Source organism: Physella acuta, unplaced genomic scaffold (assembly GCF_028476545.2).
Source record: "Physella acuta isolate Inbredline_101_S28 unplaced genomic scaffold, ASM2847654v3 ptg000863l, whole genome shotgun sequence".
Classification (NCBI taxonomy): domain Eukaryota; kingdom Metazoa; phylum Mollusca; class Gastropoda; family Physidae; genus Physella; species Physella acuta.
Window position 1 is genome coordinate 155,891 of NW_026732380.1, and position 26,105 is coordinate 181,995.

Consider the following 26,105-nt stretch of genomic DNA (forward strand, 5'->3'; position numbering starts at 1 on the left):
AACTACTTCTTTGTGAACTAACTCTTTGTGAACTAACTCTTTGTGAACTACCTTTTTTTGAACTACGTCTTTGTGAACTAACTCTTTGTGAACTACCTCTTTGTGAACCAACTCTTTGTGAACTACCTCTTTGTGAACTACCTCTTTGTGAACCAACTCTTTGTGAACTACCTTTTTGTGAACTACCTCTTTGTGAACTAAATCTTTGTGAACTACCTCTTTGTGAACTAACTCTTTGTGAACTAACTCTTTGTGAACTACCTCTTTGTGAAATACCTCTTTGTGAACTAAATTTTTGTGAACTAACTCTTTGTGAACTACGTCTTTGTGAACTACCTCTTTGTGAACTAACTCTTTGTGAACTACCTGTTTGTGAACTACCAATGTGAAATACCTCTTTGTGAACCAACTCTTTGTGAACTACCTCTTTGTGAACTACCTCTTTGTGAACTAACTCTTTGTGAACTACCTCTTTGTGAACTAACTCTTTGTGAACTACGTCTTTGTGAACTAACTCTTTGTGAACTAAATCTTTGTGAACTAACTCTTTGTGAACTACGTCTTTGTGAACTACCTCTTTGTGAACTAACTCTTTGTGAACTACCTCTTTGTGAACTACGTCTTTGTGAACTAACTCTTTGTGAACTAACTCTTTGTGAACTACCTTTTTTTGAACTACGTCTTTGTGAACTAACTCTTTGTGAACTACCTCTTTGTGAACCAACTCTTTGTGAACTACCTCTTTGTGAACTACCTCTTTGTGAACCAACTCTTTGTGAACTACCTCTTTGTGAACTACCTCTTTGTGAACTACCTCTTTGTGAACTACCTCTTTTTGAACTACCTCTTTGTGAACTACCTCTTTGTGGACTACCTCTTTGTGAACAACCTCTTTGTGAACTAACTCTTTGTGAACTCTTTGTGAACTCTTTGTGAACAACCTCTTTGTGAACTATCTCTTTGTGAACTAGCTCAATCCAACAAAAGAAACCAGAGGTCTTGACAGCTGAAACTACTTCACTCAAATCTTAAGTTAATTAAAACAAATTACTGCCCGTCACAGACAAGAGGACAGTAATTAAAACAAATTGAAAACAGAGTTGAAAACATATTTTTACAGGAGAAGAGAAGACGCCATTGTAAAAGTTAGTCCCCCCCCCCTCGACTCGGCCGAATCTAAAACCGATGCCCCGCTGTTTTCATTACGTGTTTCTGTATACAAAAGTCCAGACAATCCGGAATTTTTATCTGTATCATTATCTAACCTGAAAATCGAATTTCTCCTCCATTCTATTATCGCTGTCTTCTTTTAATCAATTTTTTATTTCGAGAAATATTTTAAGCTTTTATAAACATTTCAGATTAGAGTTAGCCAAATTCGGGTGAATCAAATTTTTTTGAAATTATTTCACTTCCTTTGTGTGTAGTTTTAAAAAGTATTTTCAAACGCTGGCAATTTTGTCAGGGGCTCACATCGACGGAAATAACATCGTATTCAAAAACATGATATAATCAAAATAATTTTCTCCTCAATCAACTTTTTAAACCCTTAACGCTCTAGTTAAAATCTACTTTCATTTGCTCATTAGAAACATTGTTCGTTTTGCACCCACCACTTTTAAAAGAACTACCGTCTTTTGATCAACAATTTTTTGGAATGGCGCTAGGAAAAACCACAATCCAATTGAACTGTTCTATAAATAGCATGTTTTGTTTAATTGTTAGCGCAGACATAAAGTCGAGAGATAATTTGATGTCACAACTTTTACAGATCTTTGTTAATTTTAAAGTTCACTACCTACGTCATGCGTCTTCATGTAGTTAATTTAAACAGTTCTTTTATATATATATATATATATATATATATATATATATATATATATATATATATATATATATATATATATATATATATATATATATATATGTGTGTGTGTGTGTGTGTGTGTGTGTGTGTGAGTGTGTGTGTGTGTGTGTCTGTGTTTCTGTCTGTGTCTGTGTGTATGTCTTTGTGTGTTGCAGTTCTGTGTCTGTCTGTGTATGCTGCTGTGTGTATGTGGCTGTCTATATGCAGGTATATAAATGTATATAAATGTATATAAATGTATATAAACGTATATAAATGTACATGTACACAAATATTTATCGAATCTTTTTAAACAAAAATTTTAAAACAGAAGAAAGAACTCGCATGCATAGCTGAGCAGCCAGATTGAGTTAGCAGTTAAGCGGTGTCGAGCAGGCTATGGACGGCATGCCAGTCTGGCAAGTCGTGGAGTTGCCAGATATCTGATTACGTTGCCTTCTAATCTGATCCACCGTCAGAGAAAAAAAAGCCTGCCTTAGAGATCCCCCCCCCCGCCCGACTCGAGAGCCCAGCACCCAAATGAAACCCGGGTTGGGTTGTCCTTAGCGCAGGTTTAATACGGGCTCGCTGTTTTGTTTTTACTTGGGATCACCCTTTTAGCCCTGGTAATGTAATAGAATTAGGGACTGAGGAATTGGGGGACAAGTTCTACTCCCATACTAAAAATCTGAGAGGGGGGGGGGGGCGAGATTGGATTGAGGGGGACGTCAGTTGAAATGAAATCGCGAGAAGATCGAACCTAACGCGGGACCCACTTTAACGTGGGCCCTCCACGCTCTGCTCAGGGCACCAATATTTCAGCGCTGTTGTGTGTTTTCATTGGCTGCCCATTGTTGCCCTAACAACGGGAGCCGCCATTAGGACATCGTCATCTCGCGAGATCTGATTACCGAGATCATGACGAGAATTGGTATCAAGCTATTGGATTTTTTTTTACCCACAATTCCAGCGAGTCTCAATCCTGACAGACATACCTAGCTAAGCGTCAGACATTCACCCTGCAGGAATGGACCCCTGACAGACGGTCCCTGGTGATGGATGACTGACAGACACGACCTGTTGGTGAATAACTTTAACCTGATTAACCCCCCCCCCACACACACACACACACACACACACACCCCACCCCACTTGTCAGCAGACGGTGATAATTTTTTCTTGTCTGACTTTAAACCAAATTGTCAAGTTGTCAATAAAGTCGGGTGTTGCGAATCTGCTACAGTAGAAACAATTTGATGTTTTCGTCTTTTGTCAATGTCTCGCTTTTGCTTTTCTGTCAGTACTTTTTATTTTTATTCTTCATTGACATTTAAATTGTTTATTCACAGGATCTGGTGTTCTGTATGAATGTATGTCCGTTGTTTAAACCAAGTGTTCTCAAAATCAGGCGTCATGTTCTTGTGTTTCAGAACAAAAAAAGATGAAGGCAACTCCCAATGTCTTCCAGAACCGGTCTCATTAATTGATGAACCAGTCTAATTAATTAACTAACTGACTGATCAATCTAGCGATATCTGATAGACCAACATAGCTTTAACTGTTGTTGTTTTTTTTGTTGTTTTTTTTTTTCAATTTTTTGTTTTTAGCCCGAAATTGCCAATAAAAATGTAATCTAATATCCATTGTTTCATATACATGAATTTCATTTTATGCAAATAAAATATAATGTATCTAACTTAACAAATACAACTAGAGTAACTTAACACTACCCAAGGTAATCAAATCTTGTAAGAAAAGTCTTCTGAAACAAAGAGACTTGAAACGAAAATTGAGTAACAAGTTCAGAAAACAAGAAATAGATGTCTCAAAAAAAATTTAAGGATGTTTTGTTTCAGATATTTCGTCATGTCGCCATTTTCATTTTGTCTTGGTTAATTTTTATTTCGAATATTATTATAACAATGGGTTTTATTGTTTTATTAACACATTGATGTATGTTAATGTATTAGAGATTCAACCACACCCACATACATAGTCTCACAACCACACACCATGCACACACCCACAAAGGCTCACACTCACACCACACCCACAAAGCCTCACACCCACCCCACACCCACAAAGCTTCACACCCACCCCACACCCACAAAGCCTCACACCCACCCCACACCCACAAAGCCTCACACCCACCCCACACCCACAAAGCCTCACACCCACCCCACACCCACAAAGCTTCACACCCACCCCACACCCACAAAGCCTCACACCCACCCCACACCCACAAAGCCTCACACCCACCCCACACCCACAAAGCCTCACACCCACCCAACACCCACAAAGCCTCACACCCATCCCACACCCACCCACACCCACAAAGCCTCACACCCACCCCACACCCACAAAGCCTCACACCCACCCCACACCCACAAAGCCTCACACCCACCCCACACCCACAAAGCCTCACACCCACCCCACACCCACAAAGCCTCGAACCCATCCCACACCCACAAAGCCTCACACCCACCCACACCCACAAAGCCTCACACCCACCCCACACCCACAAAGCCTCACACCCACCCCACACCCGCAAAGCCTCACACCCACCCCACACCCACAAAGCCTCACACCCACCCCACACCCACAAAGCCTCACACCCACCCCACACCCACAAAGCCTCACACCCATCCCACACCCACCCACACCCACAAAGCCTCACACCCACCCCACACCCACAAAGCCTCACACCCACCCCACACCCACAAAGCCTCACACCCACCCCACACCCACAAAGCCTCACACCCATCCCACACCCACCCACACCCACAAAGCCTCACACCCACCCCACACCCGCAAAGCCTCACACCCACCCCACACCCACAAAGCCTCACACCCACCCCACACCCACAAAGCCTCACACCCACCCCACACCCACAAAGCCTCACACCCATCCCACACCCACCCACACCCACAAAGCCTCACACCCACCCCACACCCACAAAGCCTCACACCCACCCCACACCCACAAAGCCTCACACCCACCCCACACCCACAAAGCCTCACACCCATCCCACACCCACCCACACCCACAAAGCCTCACACCCACCCCACACCCGCAAAGCCTCACACCCACCCCACACCCACAAAGCCTCACACCCACCCCACACCCACAAAGCCTCACACCCACCCCACACCCACAAAGCCTCACACCCATCCCACACCCACCCACACCCACAAAGCCTCACACCCACCCCACACCCACAAAGCCTCACACCCACCCCACACCCACAAAGCCTCACACCCACCCCACACCCACAAAGCCTCACACCCATCCCACACCCACCCACACCCACAAAGCCTCACACCCACCCCACACCCACAAAGCCTCACACCCACCCCACACCCACAAAGCCTCACACCCACCCCACACCCACAAAACCTCACACCCACCCCACACCCACAAAGCCTCACACCCACCCCACACCAACAAAGCCTCACACCCACCCCACACCCACAAAGCCTCACACCCACCCCACACCCACAAAGCCTCACACCCACACCACCCCCACACCCTGACTCACCTCCACAGTTGAAAATCTTCCTGACCACTGTTGTGGTTAAGATTCGTCTCCTCAGGAAGTCAGCGATCTGCCCACCGATGGGGACAATGATGGCCATCACGAGGTGGGGTAGGGCCGACAGGGTGCCGCTCTGTGGACGGGAAATAACTCACCTCAATATCTCACCCACGACCCCGGGGGTGGGGAAGCTCGGTGCCAAACTTTGAGGGGGGGGGGGGGACAGGCAATATAAATTACATTAGACGCCTAAGACGGCTTGTTATAACAAAATTACTTTATGGCGCCCTAGAGACCCACTCAACACAGCACCCGTACCCCCTCGGATAGGACAGCAACACTAGATTCATGTAAAGATTAGACCCTCGTATAGATCATATTTATGGTGTGGTTAAATAGTATCACGGGTTAATGTAAAGATTAGACCCTCGTATAGATCATATTTATGGTGTGGTTAAATAGTATCACAGGTTAATGTAAAGATTAGACCCTCATTTAGATCATATTTATGGTGTGGTTAAATAGTATCCCGGGTTAATGTAAAGATTAGACCCTCATATAGATCATATTTATGGTGTGGTTAAATAGTATCCCGGGTTAATGTAAAGATTAGACCCTCATATAGATCATATTTATGGTGTGGTTAAATAGTATCACGGGCTAATGTAAATATTAGACCCTCATTTAGATCATATTTATGGTGTGGTTAAATAGTATCACGGGTTAATGTAAATATTAGACCCTCATATAGATCATATTTATGGTGTGGTTAAATAGTATCACGGGTTAATGTAAAGATTAGACCCTCATATAGATCATATTTATGGTGTGGTTAAATAGTATCACGGGTTAATGTAAATATTAGACCCTCATATTGATCATATTTATGGTCTGGTTAAATAGTATCACGGGTTAATGTAAAGTTTAGACCCTAATTTAGATCATATTTATGGTGTGGTTAAATAGTATCACGGGTTAATGTAAAGATTAGACCCTCATATAGATCATATTTATGGTGTGGTTAAATAGTATTAGGGGTTTATGTAAATATTAGACCCTCATTTAGATCATATTTATGGTGTGGTTAAATAGTATCACAGCTTAATGTAAATATTAGACCCTCATATAGATCATATTTATGGTGTGGTTAATAGTATCACGGGTTTATGTAAATATTAGACCCTCATATAGATCATATTTATGGTGTGGTTAAATAGTATCACGGGTTAATGTAAAGATTAGACCCTCATATAGATCATATTTATGGTGTGGTTAAATAGTATCACGGGTTAATGTAAATATTAGACCCTCATATTGATCATATTTATGGTCTGGTTAAATAGTATCACGGGTTAATGTAAAGTTTAGACCCTAATTTAGATCATATTTATGGTGTGGTTAAATAGTATCACGGGTTAATGTAAAGATTAGACCCTCATATAGATCATATTTATGGTGTGGTTAAATAGTATTAGGGGTTTATGTAAATATTAGACCCTCATTTAGATCATATTTATGGTGTGGTTAAATAGTATCACAGCTTAATGTAAATATTAGACCCTCATATAGATCATATTTATGGTGTGGTTAATAGTATCACGGGTTTATGTAAATATTAGACCCTCATATTGATCATATTTATGGTGTGGTTAATAGTATCACGGGTTTATGTAAATATTAGACCCTCATATAGATCATATTTATGGTGTGGTTAAATAGTATCACGGGTTTATGTAAATATTAGACCCTCATACAGATTATATTTATGGTGTGGTTAAATAGTATCACGGGTTAATGAAAATATTACGGGCACGGCGTGGTCGTATAGTAGAGCATAGGACTTGTAACCCGAAAGTCACGAGTTCGAATCCGGGTTCGTTTCAGTAAAACGTCCATATGTGCACCCAGCTCTAATGGGTACCTGACTCACGATAAGGCAAGTAAAAACACTTCTTTTTTCATATGCCGAGGTCACTAAAACAGGTGAACTCTACTTCACCTGCACCATGGATCGTCAGAATCTCAAGGGACCTCGACTATATTTAATGTAAAGAATATCCCCTCATATAGAACCTATACATCCTTATGTTATTACCGTATAAAAATGCTATTGTAAAGACAAGCTTCCCTTATTAGCGTCTGGGCATTGTCCGATACTTGAACCCATGGTCCTGTATTGTCCGATACTTGAACCCATGAGTCCTGTATTCTCCGATACTTGAACCCATGGGTCCTGTATTGTCCGATACTTGAACCCATGAGTCCTGTATTCTCCGATACTTGAACCCATGAGTCCTGTATTGTCCGATATTTGAACCCATTGGTCCTGCCACTTACCTCGTCAATTTTAAAGCCAAACACCTGTTCAAAATATGCCGGTTGGGATATGATTAACAAATAGAAGGTCCAGGATCTGCAGAAGTTGGCCACCATGATGGCCCACACTGGCATGGAGGTGAAGAAGGCCACCCATGGGGTGGATATAGCCTGGGGGGGGGGGGGGGAGAGAAAGGGAGACATTTTACACAACCTGAGAAGTCAACGTTTAGAAAAAAAAAATTGTAAATTTTTTTAACGAAGATCAATTACAAAACCATCCACAATTTTGCTTTAAAACGTATACTTAACAGTAAAAAAATCGAAGGTCTTAAGATCAGTTTATCAGAAGAAAAAATTATTATTAAAATTGTTGAATTTTTTTAATATCGTAATAACAATCCTGATTAATTTTCAAGAGTATTTGAAGTTCTTAAATCTTCTTAAGAAAATGAACTCTCAGAATGATTCCTAGAGTTATCGGACTTGTTTTTTCTCGCGATTATTTACCTTGTTGGTGTTCATGGTGGTCTCGCCGATGCTGGTCTCTATGTAGACTCGCTCCTCCTCCGATATGGTGGGGTGGGTGGACGGGCGCTCGTAGGACAGGAACCACCAGGCTATGGACCAGAGCGCCCCTAGCACACCTGAAATATAGAGGCAGTAGAGTTCATGTCAGCCGTTAGGTCTAACTACACACTTGACATATAGAGGCAGTAGAGTTCGTGTCAGCCGTTAGGTCTAACTACACAATTGAAATATAGAGGCAGTATAGTTCATGTCAGCCGTTAGGTCTAACTACATACTTGAAATATAGAGGCAGTAGAGTTCATGTCAGTCATACTAGACCCCGTCACTAACATAGAGGCAGTAGAGTTTATGTAAGTCATAAAAACCCGAAGCACACCTAAAATATAGAGTTCATGTAAGGAGCTGTTTCCTTTCAGCTAAGTCAAGTCAACATAGTTTCTGTCAACTCTACCGCTCTTTCTTTCCCCCATTTTATTTTATTTTTTGTAATTTTAGAAACTAAAAATGTCAATTCAGGCGTTTCGAAACGAAACAAAATAAATTTAAAATAGTAAACCGACTCTCCCAGCAAATGACTAAAATGTGTTCCACTGCCTCTCAGATACATAATTGATTAGGTAAAAATTTCATCCGAGGTAGAATCTCAATGTGTGGCCTTTTGGTGCCACACGCCAACTGAGGAATGAACTCAACACGATGGCTGAATTATAGACTAGACTTGACACGAACTTAGACCAAAATGGAAACCATCGCTGTTGAGGTGTGAGACTAGAGGAGGCGTGGGTGCCGGCATAAAATATACACAGGGGGCGTGGGTGCCGGCATAAAATAGTACAGGGGGCGTGGGTGCCGGCATAAAATAGTACAGGGGGCGTGGGTGTCGGCATAAAATATACACAGGGGGCGTGGGTGCCGGCATAAAATAGTACAGGGGGCGTGGGTGCCGGCATAAAATAGTACAGGGGGCGTGGGTGCCGGCATAAAATAGTACAGGGGGCGTGGGTGTCGGCATAAAATAGTACAGGGGGGGCGTGGGTGTCGGCATAAAATATACACAGGGGGCGTGGGTGTCGGCATAAAATAGTACAGGGGGAGTGGGTGCCGGCATAAAATATACACAGGGGGCGTGGGTGCCGGCATAAAATAGTACAGGAGGAGTGGGTGCCGGCATAAAATAGTACAGGGGGAGTGGGTGCCGGCATAGAATAGTACAGGGGGCGTGGGTACCGGCATAAAATAGTACAGGGGGCGTGGGCATAAAATAGTACTGGTGGCGTGGGTGCCGGCATAAAATAGTACAAGGGGCGTGGGTGCCGGCATAAAATAGTACAAGGGGCGTGGGTGTGGGCATAAAATAGTACAGGGGGCGTGGGTGTGGGCATAAAATAGTACTGGGGGCGTGGGTGCCGGCATAAAATAGTACAGGGGGCGTGGGTGCCGGCATAAAATAGTACAGGGGGAGTGGGTGCCGGCATAAAATAGTACAGGGGGCGTGGGTGCCGGTATGATAAAGTAAAGGATGTTTGGTTGCAGTCACTATATATGGGCGTGGGTGCCGGCACGAAATATTAGAAGGGGCGTGGGTGACGGCAACATAAGACCCTCCCCCCCCCCCCCCCCCCCCCAATATTCAAATCAGGTGGTGGTGTGCATAGGGTGATGGGCCAGCTAGTACTGGATTACCCACGGGCCTTGTGACTGGCGATGGGCAGAGGAAATGCTTCACCTTCAAACCGTGGTCTGCTTGGTTTGAGAGTATTGGTCGAGGTGGATATTCCCGTATAAGACAGAGACAGAGAGACGGGTAGAACTAGAGAGATAGAGAGAGATGGAGGGAGAAAGAGGGAGAGGGAGAGAGAGGGAGAGAGAGAGAGGGAGAGGGAGAGAGAGAGATAGAGAGAGATAGAGAGAGCGAGAAAGGAAGAACTAGAGCATTAAAATTTACTTTCATATTGATTCGAGAATTTCATCTTCATATCACCATATGAAAACCCTGCCTTCAAATAATCTTCAAACATAACCTGATTATAACATAACACTATATGACAGTCGAGACGTTAACGTATCAAAACATAACCATAACATTTTATGACATTTGAAACAAAAACTATGTTCTCCCATAAAATAACCAATATTCTCTTCACAAACTTTCACACCCCCGGCAGTCATGTAGTTAACATTGATCAGACCCAGGCTCAGACACCCCCACCCCACACCGCCGGGGTTTATGTATTTAGCATTGATCAGAACTAGGCTTAGACACCCCCACCCCACACCCCCGGGGTTTATGTAGTTAACATTGATCAGACCCAGGCTTAGAAACCCCCACCCCACACCCCCATCCCCACCCCCACCCCCGGGGTTCGTGTAGTTAACATTGATCAGACCCAGGCTCAGACACCCCCACCTCCCACCCACCCCCTCACACCCCCGGGGATCGTGTAATTAACATTGATCAGACCCAGGCTTAGACACCCCCACCCCACACCCCCAACCCCAACCCCACCCCCGGGGTTCGTGTAGTTAACACTGATCAGACCCAGGCTCAGACACCCCGACCCCCACTCCCACCCCACACACCCCCACCCACCCCGCACACCCATCCCCGGGGATCGTGTAGTTAACACTGATCAGACCCAGGCTCCGACACCCCCACCCCCACCTCCCAACCCCCATCCCCACCCCCACCCCCGGGGTTCGTGTAGTTAACATTGATCAGACCCAGGCTTAGACACCCCCACCCCCATCCCCAACCCCACCCCCCGGGGGTTCGTGTAGTTAACACTGATCAGACCCAGGCTCCGACACCCCCACCCCACACACCCCCACCCCACACACCCCCACCCCACACACCCCCACCCCACACACCCCCACCCCACACACCCCCACCCCACACACCCCCACCCCACACACCCCCACCCCACACACCCCCACCCCACACACCCCCACCCCACACACCCCCATCCCATCCCCCGGGGTTCGTGTAGTTAACACTGATCAGACCCAGGCTCAGACACCCCCACCCCACACACCCCCACCCCACACACCCCCACCCCACACACCCCCACCCCACACACCCCCATCCCACACCCCGGGGGTTCGTGTAGTTAACACTGATCAGACCCAGGCTCCAACACCCCCACCCCACACACCCCCACCCCACACCCCGGGGGTTCGTGTAGTTAACACTGATCAGACCCAGGTTCAGACACCCCCACCCCACACCCCCGAGTGTTTATTCCAACAGCGCCTCTATCTCCATCTCCCATCAAACGCCACTTGGAAACTTAACAAGCCCACTTGATTATATTCAATAAAACATGCCGTGTTGGCCGTCCATTATCCGCCGCTCTCAAATTTCAAGCGCTAGGACGGCCAGTTTGACAACCAGAGAAATGTATCGATACTCAACGTATGTAGCTGGACTTTGTATCGATACTTAAAATAACGATACTTGATTATCGTATCGTAATGGATCGATACTTTAATATCGATACTTTATGTATCGATACTAACTCTATCCACACGTAATGTCTATACCTCATGTAAACTAACTTTTCGATACTTCTTGTATCGATACAAAATCGGGTGAATTAAGGGTATCGATACTAAATGAAGCTATACTCAATGTTGCGATACATAATGTATCGATACTTAAAAATAATCCGGGACGGATGACTTGATCTCTAGTTCGCGGGTTCTAGGAAATGATTCTTGCGGAGTCACGACAACTCCACATTTATAATTGTAACACACTGACAACTTCGGGCCGGTTCCCGTCGCTATTTTTAATTTCTTTTATTTTTGGGGGGAGGGGACTAGGGGGGGGGGGAACAGCGTCAAACCCTGAGCGGTAGCCATCGCACGCGGAAAAAAAATCTCTTCAAATCACATTTTATTTTTTTTATTTTTTACGAAATTGACTTTACTTTTAGCAGTAAAAATTGGCAGCTTAAAAATTTCCTTAAAATATTTTTTTAGTTTCCAGATGTATATGGGCATTGACGGATGACGTAATTGTTTTAACACTTTTTGTAAGGTGGGCAGAAAAATGTGCCGGGCACCCAGCTAGCGATGTCCAGCCAAGAAAATTTATTTTTAATAGAGGTTAAAGTTCATTAAGTGCAGCTAGGTATGAGAGACGGTGTGTCGCTAGACTGGTAACCATAATGTCTTGAGTTCGAATCCGGGTTCAAATCAGTAGAACGTCCCTGAGTCCATCCATCTTTGGTGGGTATCTATCTCACGTTAGGGAAAGTAAAAGCGGCTGGGCATAGTAGTGACCACACTATCCCTTAATATGCCGAGGTCACAGAAACTCTACTTCCTTTGCCGCATAGACCTTCGGGTTCAAAAGGTAACTTTTCTTGAAGTTTTAGTTTTAGAAATAGGATTTTGAAAAGCGACTGCTGTTTTAGACTGTTTTCTAATAGTATTTAGCTATTTTTAGATATGGCACTGGTAACTTTTAAATCGTGACCCCTAGTTCGAAAATTGACCACCTTTTCTCCAAAGCTAACATTTGAACAGCCTACATGTAATTTTAAAGACGTGAATACCTAAAAAAACGCTCCCAATATAGACAGTGCCAAAATTATACCGTCTGCATCTTACTGTAGCTTATCAGCTATACTGTAAGTACCAAGCAATACATTTCGCAATTCCAGAACCAACTGCTGTTGTGACAAAAAAAAAACCACGTGTCATAAACACAATCCACCATATCCTCACCGACACAGCATGTCCTAATGTCATGTAACCCCCATTATTGATCAATGGTTCATCTTTCTAACATTTTTTTATTTTACTTTTTTAAAATTATTTTCTTTCTTGGGAGATACATCTTCTGATGAACGGACGAGAAGCACTTCAAAGATTGTAATCATTATTTAATTAATTAACGGGACTCCAGCAGTAACTTAGCCTCCAATCAATATCCCAATCCGATCAGGTTCTGAACTGCTTATGACGTCACAACAATCCTCCCCACCCCCGTCCCCATGATAGTTTTGTCTACAGCTCTTGAGAAAAAAATTGACTTATCACATCCGATATTTTCCTCTGGAAATTTTTAAAAACATGTGATTTTAAAACTTCAAAACGCACGCAATTCTTTTTTTTTTTCTAAAATGTTTTAGTGACATAAATAAAATAAAAAGTTAAAGTATTAAGGATATCGATTTAAAAACTATCAGCATCTACATCATGCTTGACTTGTTCAGTGATATTTATGGAATACACCGACTTAGCAAGTTTCGAAAACTTTGAACTTGTGGAAAAATCTACGAAAGTAAGTTTTTCAAAAACTGGTCTAAAATTAAACACAATACATGATGATTTGCAGACACATAAAAACAAGTGAGACAAATTTTATAAAACTTATAAAATTGGCTTGGAAGATGGAGCTTACTTAAAATTTTAAAAGACCAACAACACGTAAAAATGTCTTTTAAAAATTCCTAGGATATGTTTGGAAATAGTCTTGGTTTTTTTGTAGATTAAATTTAACTATTGTGCTGATACACTTATTCCTCTATATATACATGTATATATATATATATATATATATATATATATATATATATATATATATATATATATATATATATATATATATATATATATATATATGTATGTATATATATATATATATATATATATATATATATATATATATATATATATATATATATATATATATATATATATATATATATATATATATATATATATATATATATATATATATATATATATGTATGTATATATATATATATATATATATATATATATATATATATATATATATATATATATATATATATATATATATATATATATATATATATATATATATATATATATATATATATATATAAGGAAAGAGAGAAAGAAAAGAAAGCCTTATAGAGGTTGAAAATAATGAACGACCCCCTTATGCCAATAGCATTTGTCACGTCCAATTATCCTATTCCGCCAATCACGATCATTAGAGCAATTAACTTGACTAAAATATTGTACCACCAGTGCCTTCCCCTAGACCTGGCACCATAATTACTCTGGCACTGTTCGCGCTCTTAGCCTGCTTAACAACTTGATGGCTAATTAACCTAATTTTTGACCTCCAGGGGAGATAAGAAACATCAAGAGGAATAACCCATAGAATATATCAATATTGACGATGAGGGGGTAATTGATTAAAACCATGCTGTCGTGTCTCAAGACAATTGAAGATTTTGCTAAAGGAAAACATGGGTTATATCGAAGTCGACAGCGTGACAACTAATCGCATTCAGGAAACTGAATATTTCTTTATGTGCATACCGTTCTAAATGTTAGGTTGCTCAAAATTCACTATTATACGCTTTGGCAATGTAAGGATTGTAATTTTTTTTTAACATTTCAGACACACAAAGATTCGCGTTTTTTTTAACTTATCAGTATTCCACCTGCTAAATTCTATAAAGAACTATCACTGAACGGCATTCTGTTTTGCTAAATTTCTGATTTATTTCTAACTTGTTCAAAATATATACCTAAACCCTTAATTATTTTATGGACAATATCTTTTTGTTAAGATTACCTATATTTGTTAAGTTTGAAATCGCAGAGTTTATAAAAGATTAACCCGATTTTTTTTTAAATTTCAGACATTTTCAAATCTTCAAAGTTCCAATATTACAATTATTTATTTATTTAAATGTGTTTAGTGTAACTTTTTAAAATTCATTTATCATAAACAAAACAAAAAACATTTATTTTTCACTGACCTTACTCATGAAGAAAGAACACCAATGACATTAAGAAAAGCAAAAAAAACTTTATTTGTAAGTGTAAATAAACAAAAACAAAACAACTATAAAAAATCAACGCTATTTTTTTTTCTGATTCCGATTTAAAAAAAAAAAAACATCAATTAATAAGGATATTGTATTACAGGGTTAAAAACTATGAAAAGTTACAATGTGAACTATGATGAAGCGTTACATTGGTTCATTGGCTGTGTTCAGTGTTAACATTAATTTTCATGTTATTCCCCATTCTCAATCAATTTCCTGTTTGGCTTATTTGTCAATTTCCGGTCCAAAATTTTACACACGTCAGTAAACAAAAACACACAATAGACGAGCGAGAGGCGACGTGTTTACACAATCAAACATGTGTTTTGTTTTAAAGACAGACAAACAATCAATAGTAGACAACAGCTAAAGCAATTCGCCATTCAAGTTATGAATTGTATGGCTCAGAACAAATATATATATATATATATATATATATATATATATATATATATATATATATATATATATATATATATATATATATATATCTTTTGGTCTACTCTCTTGATAAGAAAGCAAATTAAGTGCCACGAATCCTAGGTAAAAGCTAGATGGTGGCACTTATCATAAACTTCAAGTAACGATAATCGACAACCATTGGAATAAAACTACTTAGTACGACACAGTGCTTCTCTTTATTAGCCGTAAAAGAAAAATGTTCCATTGATTGGGGCGAATTTGAAACGTCAAAGTTCAGGCAGGAAGAAAATGTTTAGATCAGACCCGTGGGTTGGTGCCTTAGATAGCACACAGTGGGGATGGAGGGAGTGTGTAATGTGGTTTTTTTTTATCTGAATTTGTCGAGACACCAACACAGTTTATTTCAACAACAAAATTAATGAAAATTTACATTAAAAATTTACATTAGAGCCCATAAATAAATAAATAAATAAATAAATAAATAAATATATATATATATATATATATATATATATATATATATATATATATATATATATATATATATATATATTTATTTATTTATTTATTTATTTTTAAATATATATATATATATATATATATATTTATTTATTTATTTATTTATTTATTTTTAAATATATATATATATATATATATATATATATATATATATATATATATATATATATATATATATATATATATATATATATATATATATATAAATATATCGCTCATACGTGTAATTAATTTTAATTATACATTTTTTCGCTCTCTGTAAAGACACTGTTACACGAATCGCAAACAGCCCCAAAACCTTATTTTCCACCCTACCCCCCCCCCCCATCCCTCGTCCATCCTACCCCCCCCCCCCCCCCTAGACGCTAATCCTCTTAACCAAAGAGTACAGAGCTTGTCTTTTCTGACTCAAATCACACGACCACAAGACAGAGAAGGGGGGGGGGGATGTATCCATTCCTAGCCTTAACCAACACTAACTTTAACCGTTAAACCACCCCAATCTAACCATCCCAATCTAACCACCCCAATCTAACCATCCCTAGTGTTGAACACCCCTAGATTGACAATCTCTAGCTTAATTTTTTTTTTAAATGTTTTAAATTAAAACATCGCTTTTCCATTCAAAATCAAATTATTAAAAAGTGTGTATACTTATTTTTATTTATAAGTGGTGTGTGTGTAGAACACTGAACACCCCTCCCCTATAGATTGGGTTCAAATCCCTACAAGACAGTGCCTGTCTGTCACTGCTTGCCATTGTCCCTCTTCTATCAGCAGAGAACTGCAAGCCTGAAGATACGAGCTACTGTATGGGGTGACCTTTTGAAAATGTTATTTAAGGTATAAAAACAAAGCTTAGGACTTAGTTAAAGGCTCCCGGGTCAACGCATAGGGCACCCCCCCCCCTACACACACATATACACACACACGCACACACACACACCATTTCCCGGTCAACGCTTAGAGTCCATCTACATCCAGCTTATATTTGTCAATCGGCAGCTCCACTGGTATTAACCCCTATAATTTAATCAAACATATTTCACTAAACACATTTAATGCTAAGTATATTTGTTGTATGTTTTGTAAAGTGTTTTATTATCGTTACATTTCGATTGAAAGCTTAACTAAAATGCTACTACTTTCTAAAAAGAATACCATTTATATATTTAACCAAGTCAGCCTACAGAAAAAAATCTATTTAAAATATATTTTAACCAATGTTGGTGACCATAACACGCAAAAAAAACCAATTAATCTTGTTAAAATTTTAATGTCTTAAAATGTTCACAATTAAAAAATGTGTATAATGAACTTCTTAGAATCAAGCGAACAAAACTTATGGCAAAAAGTTTTAGCTTTAAGCGAACAAAACCATACTTCATCATAACATAGTGTTAAGGGCAAGCTAATCAATAATTAATAAACTAATTAATGAAACCAGCTTTCTCCTCTGGCGCCTTGCGATATGAAAAGAATTTTTTTTAAAATCATTTTTTCCCAATTATTATTATAAATAACGCATTGCAATATAATACAGCATTTTTTTAAACAAAGGGCGTTATGATTGTTTCATGAGCATTGAGGCTTGATTTGAGCAAAGGCAGGAAAAGAACTCTGCTAATTTATTATTTTGCATTTAGGATTTTTTTTTATTATTTACGCGCACTTCAAGGAATTTTTTTCCCCGGGAAAATTCTATTTCCTCGTCCTTGTTTAGGACGGGGAGTAAAGGGAAAAAACCGTATTGGGTTTTGTCAGCAAGTCGGATCCCGAGATGAACCAGATTGATCCCTTATTACCGCCCCTGGCTGTTTGCAGTGTTGGCCCAGTGATAGGGGTCCGGGCTATATTAGAACTCCAGACACTCCGAGTTTTTAAGTTGTCTTCTCCTTACTAACAGAGACTTGATTATATCAGTGGTTCTCATTTAGGGCCACTGTACCCCAAGTTATATTATCTTCTCCTTACTAACAGAGACTTGATTACATCAGAAGTTCTCAATAGAAACCACTGTACCCCATGTTATATTATCTTCTCCTTACTAACAGAGACTTTATTATATCAGTGGTTCACAATTAGGACCACTGTACCCCATGTTATATTATCTTCTCCTAACTAACAGAGACTTTATTATATCAGTGGTTCACAATTAGGACCACTGTACCCCATGTTATATTATCTTCTCCTAACTAACAGAGACTTTATTATATCAGTGGTTCACAATTAGGACCACTGTACCCCATGTTATATTATCTTCTCCTAACTAACAGAGACTTTATTATATCAGTGGTTCACAATTAGGACCACTGTACCCCATGTTATATTATCTTCTCCTAACTAACAGAGACTTTATTATATCAGTGGTTCACAATTAGGACCACTGTACCCCTTATTATATCATCTTCTCCTTACCAACAGAGACTTTATTATATCAATAAGTAAAATCTACAGTAAAATTTGCACTTTTCAAGCCATTACATAAACGGATTGAATGTAACAATAGAATAATTATTGTAATAATATTTTTCTTCATCGATGATGGCATACGAAAAATAAAATGTGATCGGGGGTCATATGAAAGATTTAATTTCCAAGAGACTGTGTCAGTTGATCAAAGAAAGATGAGGCAATTTAATTATAAATTCGAATGTTATTTCATAGACCTTGTAATATTTCCAATTACGGTCATGTTATGATTTTTGCGACTGCTGTTACACGTCATTTATGAAATGACATGTGTTTTATTTAAGATGACACACGATTTAAGTCAGATGACATACGTGTTGTATCAGATGACAAAGACTTAAGTCAGAAATACTTCACATCACATACAACGTACGACAGATCACATACTACATACAGCGATAACATACGACTGACGACAGATCAAACACTACATACGACAGATGACATACGACTGATGACAGATGACAAACTTCTTATGACAGATGACTAATACATACATCAAATGACATACGTCTCACGTCAGATGTCATATGAGATACGTCTGATGACAAACGACGTAGAATACACACTGATTACGTCATATAACATAGGACATCGGTCAGAACATACGCCATACGTAAGATGACATACGTCTTACATCAGATGACATATGACATACATGACACACGACTTACCAAAGACATAGAACCCAGACTGCCAGCCTAGATAGCGTGTCAGGATCCCACTGAGAGGCATCCCAAGAACGGCCCCGGCATAAGACCCTGTCAAAGAGATCAAGAAAGAAAAAACATCATCGGGAGTCATTAGCTGATTAAACAGTTGCTGGTTTTTGTTCGTCCCGTCTCGTGGGGTGGCACGTGCATGGCTGGCCAATCACGACAAGCTAGGCAAACTTTAGGTCAATCACGTCAAGCTAGGCAAACTTTAGGCCAATCACAACAAGCTAGGCAAACTTTAGGTCAATCACGTCAAGCTAGGCAAACTTTAGGCAAATCTCGACAAGCTAGGCAAACTTTAGGCACATCACGGCAAGCTAGGCAAAGTTTAGGCCGATCTACAGTTATTTTATAGGGCCGAACTACAGCTATATTGTGGGGCCCATCTACAGCTATATTGTGGGACATCTACAGCTATATTTTGGGACATCTACAGCTATATTGTGGGACATCTACAGCTATATTGTGGGACATCTACAGCTATATTGTGGGACATCTACAGCTATATTGTGGGACATCTACAGCTATATTGTGGGACATCTACAGCTATATTGTGGGACATCTACAGCTATATTGTGGTATATCTACAGCTATATTGTGGGACTTCTACAGCTATATTGTGGGATATCTACAGCTATATTGTGGGACATCTACAGCTATATTGTGGGGCCCATTTACAGCTATATTGTGGGGCCCATCTACAGCTATATTGTGGGACATATACAGCTATATTGTGGGGCCCATTTACAGCTATATTGTGGGGCCCATCTACAGCTATATTGTGGGACATCTACAGCTATATTGTGGGACATCTACAGCTATATTGTGGGACATCTACAGCTATATTGTGGGACATCTACAGCAATATTGTGGGATATCTACAGCTATATTGTGGGACATCTACAGCTATATTGTGGGACATCTACAGCTATATTGTGGGACCCATCTACAGCTATATTGTGGGGCCCATCTACAGCTATATTGTGGGGCATCTACAGCTATTTTATAGGGCCCATCTACAGTTATATTGTGGGACATCTACAGCTATTTTATAGGGCCCATCTACAGTTATATTGTGGGACATCTACAGCTATATTGTGGGGCCCATCTACAGTTATATTGTGGGACATCTACAGCTATATTGTGGGGCCCATCTACAGTTATATTGTGGGGCCCATCTACAGCTATATTGTGGGCATCTACAGCTATTTTATAGGGCCGAACTACAGCTATATTGAGGGGCCCATCTACAGCTATATTGTGGGGCCCATCTACAGCTTTATTGTGGGGCATATACAGCCATATTGTGGGACATCTACAGCTATTTTATAGGGCCCATCTACAGTTATATTGTGGGACATCTACAGCTATTTTATAGGGCCCATCTACAGTTATATTGTGGGGGCCCATCTACAGCTATTTTATAGGGCCGATTTACAGCTAAAATGTTGGGCTAATTTTCCGTTAAATTTTGGGCAACATATTCAACACTAGTAAAGCTCAATGATCATCCGATCTTCCTGTCGTTTTTTGTTGTCGTAGTTTTAGATTACAAATCAATTTAAATCTTTGATAACATGTTCACGCTTTTCGATGATTTTAATTGCCTGCTTATATATAACACAGAATTCTCATATAGAATAAAGAGACCACAACTACATGGGGGCAAGTGAAGTAGAGTTCACCTGTTTCCGTTAACTCGGCATTTAAATGTATAGTGTGGTCAGCACTATGCCCAGCCGCCTTTTCTTTAGGTACCCATTAGATCTGGGTGAACTGAGGGACGTTTTACTGACTTGAACCCGGATTCGACCTCGAAACTTTCGGGTTAGCAGTCTAGCGCTCTACCTAAGCTCCACTGAGAGCTAAAGAAGAAGACTGCATGTCATTACACTAGTGTTGAATGTCGAACTGAATAAAACCCAACTCTGGTTGCCGTGGATCTTTTTCATGTTCGGGTTAATTACAATCATAATTAATTACGAATGACATTTCCAGTTTTTTCATGAATATTTAATTAGTAGCTTTTACAAAATGATTTGAAATATTGATCAATTTTGTAATTCGTTTCCGTCTGGTTTAAATTAAGTTTTAATACAAAGTTTAAAGCATAGATTGTTTTGAAATAACAAAATGTAATTAACAATTCCCATGCACTCAAGTCAAATACTCCGAACCCATTCAAGATGACTGCAATTACTTTTTGGGTGACTTTAGTTTTGTGTGATTACTCTGAAATCTTTATACCAGTAAATGTAACTACGCGTACGAAGAGATGGCATTATATGGTTTACGGATGTCACTACAAGGACCTAAATATGTCACCATAAGGTCCTTTTAATGCCACTACAAGGACCTACAGATGTCACTACGAGGACCTATAGACGTCGCTACAAAGACCTACCAAGATTTAAAACTGCACACTTTATAACAGTAATTTACCATCTAACGTCACTTATTCACGTTACTACACATTTGTATTTATTTATAAAAGGTGTTTCATGAAAGCTGTTTATAACAATGTTTTTTGTCGAAGTAATGTCGTGGTAATGTCGTGGTAATGTTGTGGTATTGTCGTGGTAATGTCGTGGTAATGTCGTGGTAATGTGACAATGTGGTAATGTCGTGGTAATGTCGTGGTAATGTCGTGGTAATGTCGTGGTAATGTCGTGGTAATGTCGTGGTAATGTCGTGGTAATGTTGTGGTAATGTCGTGGTAATGTGACAATGTGGTAATGTCGTGGTAATGTCAGTAAATTAATTAATTTTAATGATAGCTGTTTATGGCGTTGTTTCTGTCGAAGTAATGTCGTGGTAATGTGGTAATGTTAGTAAATCAATTAATCTTAACGAAAGTTGTTTATGGCGTTAATTCTGTCGTGGTAATGTCGTGGTAATGTCGCTAGTCAACTGTTTCCAAGCGTTTACCCGGCAACTTTTCAAACGGTCACGTGATGTTAACCACGTGATGAAAACAAAACCGTTTCAGACCCCACTCGTTTCCTCACAGAAACCCACGCTTGGCTGAACCCCAATAGACGCCGCGCAAAACGGAAGTCAGCGCGCATTCTAACCGGAAGTGAGTTTTCCCATCACGACAAATGAGATAAAAATAGACTGGACAAATCAAGCAAACAAGTCGACGTCTGATGAATGAAACCCGCACCATTAGATCTGAGACACACGTCAGGTATAAACAAAGGTCACATTAACATAATTAGCTGAAAAAATTTACATCTGAAATGAAAATCAGCACGCGGTTATTAAATCTGTCCAGACGTCATAATTGCTCTTGTAGTGCAGTAAAACTTAAATTGTATTTTTTAAATGAGGATGGTGGTATGTGGGGGGGGGGGGGATTGGGGGGCCGGAATCGCGTACACGTTCAGATAAGTCATTCAAGTGGGTCCGCGAGTATTTAAAAAACGTCAAATAAATTGAAACAAGATTAGGTTATTATATTGAAAGCAGCTCCGACTTAATTAACTCATTGTGGTCACGGTTGACTGGTTGTTTTAATTAATTATTTTGAGGATTGCGATTCGTGAGAATGTGAGGTTAGAGATAAGCTTCCATCCATCTGGTTAATATTGACATGGGCCACACAACCACAATGTCATTGACATGGGCCACACAACCACAATGTCATTGACATGGGCCACACAACTACAATGTCATTGACATGGGCCACACAACTCAAATGTCATTGACATTAGACACACAACCACAATGTCATTGACATGGGCCACACAACTACAATGTCATTGACATGGGCCACACAACTACAATGTCATTGACATGTGCCACACAACCACAATGTCATTGATATGGGCCACACAACCACAATGTCATTGATATGGGCCACACAACCACAATGTCATTGATATGGGCCACACAACCACAATGTCATTGATATGGGCCACACAACCACAATGTCATTGATATGGGCCACACAACCACAATGTCATTGATATGGGCCACACAACCACAATGTCATTGACATGGGCCACACAACTCAAATGTCATTGATATGGGCCACACAACTCAAATGTCATTGACATGGGCCACACAACTCAAATGTCATTGATATGGGCCACACAACTACAATGTCATTGATATGGGCCACACAACTCAAATGTCATTGATATGGGCCACACAACCACAATGTCATTGACATGGGCCACACAACTACAATGTCATTGACATGGGCCACACAACTCAAATGTCATTGACATTAGACACACAACCACAATGTCATTGACATGGGCCACACAACTACAATGTCATTGACATGGGCCACACAACTACAATGTCATTGACATGGGCCACACAACTCGAATGTCATTGATATGGGCCACACAACTACAATGTCATTGACATGGGCCACACAACTCAAATGTCATTGACATTAGACACACAACCACAATGTCATTGACATGGGCCACACAACTACAATGTCATTGACATGGGCCACACAACCACAATGTCATTGATATGGGCCACACAACCACAATGTCATTGATATGGGCCACACAACCACAATGTCATTGATATGGGCCACACAACCACAATGTCATTGATATGGGCCACACAACCACAATGTCATTGACATGGGCCACACAACCACAATGTTATTGATATGGGCCACACAACTACAATGTCATTGACATGGGCCACACAACTACAATGTCATTGACATGGGCCACACAACTCGAATGTCATTGACATGGGCCACACAACTCGAATGTCATTGACATGGGCCACACAACTACAATGTCATTGACATGGGCCACACAACTTCAATGTCATTGACATGGGCCACACAACTCGAATGTCATTGACATGGGCCACACAACTCGAATGTCATTGACATGGGCCACACAACTAGAATGTCATTGATATGGGCCACACAACCACAATGTTATTGATATGGGCCACACAACTACAATGTCATTGACATGGGCCACACAACCACAATGTCATTGACATGGGCCACACAACCACAATGTCATTGACATGGGCCACACAACTACAATGTCATTGACATGGGCCACACAACCACAATGTCATTGACATGGGCCACACAATCACAATGTCATTGATATGGGCCACATAACCACAATGTCATTGATATGGGCCACACAACCACAATGTCATTGATATGGGCCACACAACCACAATGTCATTGATATGGGCCACACAACCACAATGTCATTGATATGGGCCACACAACCACAATGTCATTGATATGGGCCACACAACCACAATGTCATTGACATGGGCCACACAACTCAAATGTCATTGATATGGGCCACACAACTCAAATGTCATTGACATGGGCCACACAACTCAAATGTCATTGATATGGGCCACACAACTACAATGTCATTGATATGGGCCACACAACTCAAATGTCATTGATATGGGCCACACAACTACAATGTCATTGATATGGGCCACACAACTCAAATGTCATTGATATGGGCCACACAACTACAATGTCATTGATATGGGCCACACAACCACAATGTCATTGACATGGGCCACACAACCACAATGTCATTGACATGGGCCACACAACCACAATGTCATTGACATGGGCCACACAACCACAATGTCATTGACATGGGCCACACAACTACAATGTCATTGACATGGGCCACACAACTAGAATGTCATTGATATGGGCCACACAACTACAATGTCATTGACATGGGCCACATAACTCGAATGTCATTGATATGGGCCACACAACTACAATGTCATTGACATGGGCCACACAACTCAAATGTCATTGACATTAGACACACAACCACAATGTCATTGACATGGGCCACACAACTACAATGTCATTGACATGGGCCACACAACTACAATGTCATTGACATGGGCCACACAACCACAATGTCATTGATATGGGCCACACAACCACAATGTCATTGATATGGGCCACACAACCACAATGTCATTGATATGGGCCACACAACCACAATGTCATTGATATGGGCCACACAACCACAATGTCATTGACATGGGCCACACAACCACAATGTCATTGATATGGGCCACACAACCACAATGTCATTGACATGGGCCACACAACCACAATGTCATTGACATGGGCCACACAACTAGAATGTCATTGACATGGGCCACACAACCACAATGTCATTGACATGGGCCACACAACTCAAATGTCATTGATATGGGCCACACAACTACAATGTCATTGATATGGGCCACACAACCACAATGTCATTGACATGGGCCACACAACCACAATGTCATTGACATGGGCCACACAACCACAATGTCATTGACATGGGCCACACAACCACAATGTCATTGACATGGGCCACACAACTACAATGTCATTGACATGGGCCACACAACCACAATGTCATTGACATGGGCCACACAACCACAATGTCATTGATATGGGCCACACAACCACAATGTCATTGACATGGGCCACACAATCACAATGTCATTGATATGGGCCACACAACCACAATGTCATTGACATGGGCCACACAACCACAATGTCATTGATATGGGCCACACAACCACAATGTCATTGACATGGGCCACACAACCACAATGTCATTGACATGGGCCACACAACTAGAATGTCATTGACATGGGCCACACAACCACAATGTCATTGACATGGGCCACACAACTCAAATGTCATTGATATGGGCCACACAACTACAATGTCATTGATATGGGCCACACAACCACAATGTCATTGACATGGGCCACACAACCACAATGTCATTGACATGGGCCACACAACCACAATGTCATTGACATGGGCCACACAACCACAATGTCATTGACATGGGCCACACAACTACAATGTCATTGACATGGGCCCCACAACCACAATGTCATTGACATGGGC

The 26,105-nt window shown here is 40.5% G+C and overlaps 1 protein-coding gene across 1 annotated transcript in view; it reads right to left on the bottom strand.

The window, feature by feature from the left end:
• The window catches only part of LOC131952280 (vesicular glutamate transporter 2-like), a 189,983-nt gene that overhangs the window by 37,633 nt on the left and 126,245 nt on the right, over positions 1–26,105 (bottom strand). Inside the window, exons 8-11 of the mRNA XM_059314882.1 lie at positions 19,157–19,243; positions 8,209–8,345; positions 7,720–7,869; positions 5,386–5,515 (exon numbers count right to left, since the gene is read on the bottom strand). Of these exons, the coding sequence (XP_059170865.1) occupies positions 5,386–5,515; positions 7,720–7,869; positions 8,209–8,345; positions 19,157–19,243 (504 nt within the window). The remainder of the gene's footprint in view (positions 1–5,385; positions 5,516–7,719; positions 7,870–8,208; positions 8,346–19,156; positions 19,244–26,105) is intronic.